The sequence below is a fragment of the Cryptomeria japonica genome, chromosome 4 (assembly GCF_030272615.1).
Source record: "Cryptomeria japonica chromosome 4, Sugi_1.0, whole genome shotgun sequence".
NCBI lineage: Eukaryota > Viridiplantae > Streptophyta > Pinopsida > Cupressales > Cupressaceae > Cryptomeria > Cryptomeria japonica.
In genome coordinates this window covers 310,452,632-310,457,877 of record NC_081408.1, presented here as the reverse complement: position 1 = coordinate 310,457,877, position 5,246 = coordinate 310,452,632, and the positions used below count along the sequence as shown (strand labels likewise).

General features: G+C 37.9%; 1 protein-coding gene across 1 annotated transcript; it reads left to right on the top strand.

Moving 5' to 3' along the window:
* Positions 1-493: 493 nt before the first annotated feature.
* Positions 494-1,312, top strand: LOC131037702 (acidic endochitinase-like). The gene is made up of 2 exons (XM_057969887.2): positions 494-976; positions 1,091-1,312. The coding sequence occupies exons 1-2, from the start codon at positions 494-496 to the stop codon at positions 1,310-1,312; spliced, it is 705 nt and encodes a 234-aa protein (XP_057825870.2).
* The last annotated feature ends 3,934 nt before the right edge of the window (positions 1,313-5,246 follow it).

The following is a 5,246-nucleotide window of genomic DNA, read 5'->3' as shown; positions in this document are numbered from 1 at the left end:
AAGTGGAGAATGTTGTACTTTCAAAAATTTGATAATTCGCACCAGTTAGATATGATTTTTCTATTCTCTTTCTGCCTTGAATTATCATGCATGGTGGCAAAAGTCAATCTTATATCTTCAAGAGATCGTAGTATAGCAACTTTCTCATATCTTTACAGGGTGTCTCCAAAATTTTCCATGTTTCCTTGGATCTCGTTGCTATTTGAAACCTGGAAAAGAGTCTCATCCTTTGCCTATTGAATTATAAATAAACCTTTTGCGTCCTCCTTTTTGACTTCTCTGGCCTGATCTTTTTATGGTTACATCAATGCTTGATATGCTGCTTGATCCTGTGATTCTATAAAACCATTTTCTACACCAAATCTCCATGCATCGGTTACAAAATGCACATCGTGCAATTATTCAGCACTAAAGAAAGCCTCAGTAACGCTTGAAATCATGATAATCTAAAACAGCACCGGTTCTAATCAGTGATATAGAATTTTCTTATTCTATGGCAGAACAACTTGACAGATTCAAACAATGGGTGTCAGTCATCCCTTACCAGATAAACTGGATACGTAGGCCTACACCTGATCATCTTCCTCGCGTGTCTCAGTGCGACCCCTCTTCTGGAGGATGCCAATCACTCAGCACCAACATAACCTCCTGTCAGTCCAGAGGCGTAGAAGTATTTCTCTCCTTGGGAGGAGAGAATGGAAACTGTGGGCTCGGCTCCACCCAAGACGCGGGGATCCTCGACAACTATCTGTGGAACAACTTTTTGGGCGGGCAATCCGAATCCAGGCCTCTGGGACCCGCAGTTCTAGACGGCATCGACTTTAGTATCCATTACACAACGACAGAGCACTGGGATTTTCTGGCGAAGGCCCTGTCCGCTCGTACTACCGTCACCAAGAAGGTCTATCTCAGCGCCCTTCCTCATTGCCAACCTCCCATACAATCGGACTTGACACACACTCAACAATCTGCGCAGGTAAATGCATTGCAGTCGGGAGTATTTGACTACGTGTGAATCAGATTCTACAACTTCCCCTCCTGCCAGTACGCCAATGGGAGTGCTGCCAATCTGTTGAGTGCGTGGAAACAGTGGATCTTGACTGTTAAGACCACCCAAAAACAGAACTTCTTCCTCGGCATTCCAGCCTCTACTAAGGCTACTTTCGCTGGCGGCTTCATTCCTGCAAATGCACTCATCTCAGAAGTGCTGCCTGAGGTCAAGGAATCTGTACAATATGGTGGAGTCATGCTGTGGAACGAGTTCTATGATGACAAAGCCCACTATAGCATGTCCATTAAGGGTTTCGTTTGATCGAATTCATTTCAGTTCTCAGGTTTAGCGTACCAGATAATCATTATTATCGTTTAAATAACTATGTACTACCGTTCAAATAACGCTTGAGCTTACGTAATGCTCTTCAATTCTCTGGAAGTTTTTAAAATCAATCACCATCCTGTGCATTTTTTTTGGTTTCTCGTTTACCAAAATATTCTCAATATTGGTTATGATGTTTCATGGCTCTCCTTAAATATCAAGAGTCCCTGGTCAACTGAAAGTTTTACAAATGGTTTATGTTCTGCATTCTCCTCACAAGTTGACCTGAAACTTTTGACGTCGTCAACGATTGACTCAACTTTTTTAACATAGTCCATTGATATTTTAATTTGAAGATGGAAGAAAATTACTTTTTAGTTATTAATATTTCATTTTATAGAATTAGATTTTTATTAATAAAATTACTTTTTATGCTGATAGTAAGATATGTTCTCAGTAGTATATTAGGGCAAAAGTTGGAAGAAACAAATATTGTCTTTGTTAAAAATATTTATTTAAGATACAATTTAATTGATCTTGATTCCACATTTTGCATGCATGTCTACATAACATTTCCAATTAATCTCCCTACCTTTATGTCCATATCCTATTCCAAAGCTCTCATTTTGGCATAGGCAGAAAGGACGCTAGAAAAGGTTGTTGAAATATGGCTTTACACTTACCAATTGCATTTGCTTGAAAGTTTATAAAGCTTTTTCAAAAAATCCTTTATGTGCATATCCCATATTTTAAAAGAAATACTGCTATGTTTTGCCTATGCTTTGATGGTGTCCATACCGTGTTTTCAAAGCTTCCATTTTGACACAGTCAAGGAGGATGTTGGCAAAGGTTATGGAATTTGGCTTTACACCTACCAATTGCATTTTCTTGAAAGTTTCTAAAGCCTTTTCAATGAATCCATTATGTGCATGTTGAAAGTTTCTAAAGCCTTTTCAATGAATCCATTATGTGCATATCGTGCAATCATGCATTCCACAAGACAACTTTTCTTTCAGACATTTTGTCAAATAGTTCACATCCTTGTCGATGCTTCCACATTTTGGATACATGTCTATCACTACATTTCCACATTTTGGATACATGTCTACCACAACATTTCCAACTATAATATTTGACAAAATCCACCCTTCCATTATACTTTGATGGATGTCCATACCCTATTCCAAAGCTCACATAGCTCACATTTTGGTACAGGTAGGGAGCATACTGGCGAAAATTGTGGAATTTAGCTTTCCCTGGCGAAAATTGTGGAATTTAGCTTTCCCTGCCAATTGCATTTCCTTGAAATTCTTTAAGGTCTTTCCAACAAATCCATTTTGTGCATATTCTTGATCATTGCAGTCCATGAGAACACATTTATGAGGCATTGTGTCAAACAAGTCACGTGTTGTGTCTATGCTTCCACATTTTACAGACATGTCTACCACGGCTATTGCAACTAAGACCTATAAAATTTGACTATCATTTATGATTTTATGGATATTTATGTCCTGTTGCAAATCTGCCATTTTGGCATAGATTGGGAGTATGCTGGCAAACATAAATTTGATCAGATATATCTGACAAAAGGCCCCCTTCCATTATGCTTTGATGGATGTCCATACCCTGTTCCAAAGTTTCCATTTTGGTACAAGCAAGGAGTATGCTGGTGAAAATTATGGAATTTGGCAGTGCCAATTGCAATTCCTTGAAAGTCTCGAACGCCTTTCCAAAAAATCCATTTTGTGCACATCCTTTACCATTGCAGTCCATGAGAACACATTACTAAGGAATTTGGTTAAACAAGTCACGTGCCTTGTCTACGCTTCCACATTTTGCATACTTGTCTACCACGGCTATTGCGACTAAGAGAGCTATAAAATATGTCTATTCTTTATGCTTTTATGGATGTCTATGTCTTGTTGCAAATCTGCCATTTTGGAACATGCTGGGAGTACGCTAGCCAACGTAAATTTGATTGGGTATATTTGACAAAAGCTCCCTTCCATTATGCTTCAATGGATGTCCATACCCTATTCCAAAGCTCCCATTTTGGTCCAAGTAAGGAGTATGCTGGCAAAAATTGTGGAATTTGGCTTTCACTGCCAATTGCATTTGCCTGAAAGTCTCTAAGACCTTTCCAACAAATCTATTTTATGCATATCCTTGTTCATTGTAGTCTATGAGAACACATTTCTGAGGAATTTTGTCAAACAAGTCACGTGCCTTGTCTATGCTTCCACATTTTGCATATATGTCTACCACGGCTATTGCAACTATGAGCCCTACAAAATTCATCTATTCTTTACGTAGTTACCAGAAACACAAGGGGAGACTTTCATTTCGTGTTTCGACCACAGAAACGGGTTTCCTGTTGTGGACGACCGTCTCAGCCGTGATTTTCGTTTTTCTAGCAGTTGCCATTAAAATTTAAATAAAAACTTAAACATTTTTATGTTTTCCCCAACTTCGAGGTGTAGTTTACATTAGTTTATAAATGCCAATAAAGCCCAAGCTGGAGTTTACGTTAATTTGCAATTTTTGTAAGCCGAGTTAAGTATCACACAAATTTATTTTTGTCCTCTTGATTTTATTATACTTATTGTGTGAAATGTTTTATACAAATTATTTTAAAATGAAAGAATGGAAATGAAAGAATGTTTAAAATTTTTATAGAGAGATGTTTTATAATTTTTATTTTTAAAATTAATTTTATATATATATATATATTAAAAATCTGTTTCTTATACGCAACCTTTTAAACTTCCGTTTCTCGTCATGTTGCCTTTGCCGTTGCGTTTCTCGTTTCTTGTTTCTGGTAACATAGATTCTTTATGCTTTTATAAATGTCTATGTCCTATTGCAAATCTGCCATTTTGGCACAGGCTGGGAGAACTCTGGCAAATGGAAATTAATCGGGTTGGAGACTTGCTTTTTGCATATGGTTAAACTATGCGACTGACTCATGAGGATACCCATGGTTTTTGAATCCTACAATAATCGTATTCCTAGAGATGATAGTTTTGTTTCAAAATCAATACGAAAACTCCCTTCTACCCTTGATTTTCAGAATAAAAATATTTCTACAGATTGATAACACAAAGCTGAAAAACGGAAAATAAATAACTTAAAAATAGAGATACGACCTGACACAACCTGCAAGTTTATTGAAGAAGATATGGTGTCCATTTTTAACAAAGGGGAACCTGACAAATGCAGATATGGCACCAAGAAAGGGGAGTCCTGCAATACCATTATGAGGAATGGTACCCCTTCTGATTCATGAAGCTTTTATTAGGGTGCAAGAAGTTGTGAACGGGAGGGCAGAGAGAGAGAGAGATATCTCCCAACATAAATCAACCATCATGGTGCAACTTACATGCACTTTAGGTGTATCCTCCAGAACCACCTGCTATGTGAAGACTGTTTCCAAGTACACCCCATGCGAAGCCTTTTCTCTTAACCATCATGTTTGGCCCGCTCAACCATTCTTTCATCTTCGTGTTGAAGATGTGCAGACCGTATGTGACTTCCCGGTTGTCCAGAGAACGCCCACCAACGATTATTACCAGAAATCCATATAAAAACAATTCCTTGCAAATAACACCAAGGGAAAAGTGCAAACCGATCCGACACCCAACGAGTCATTTAATGTCTTATTTATGAGTATATCATATCGGCCTACGGATCAAATCCAAATCGAGAGTTATCTCCCGTGTGGACGGAATGTGACAGCGAAAGCACCGGATGGGTCTCTTTCCGGCGTGAGACATTACATTCTGGTGGGAGGTTTTTCAAGAATAATAGCCTATCCGCTAATGAGATTTCTACAATCTATAATAAATATATAATATTAATTCTTGTTTTTCGATTAGATTTCCACAATCTATAACGTAGGCTATTTTTGTTCCTTGATTCTATTATATGAGAG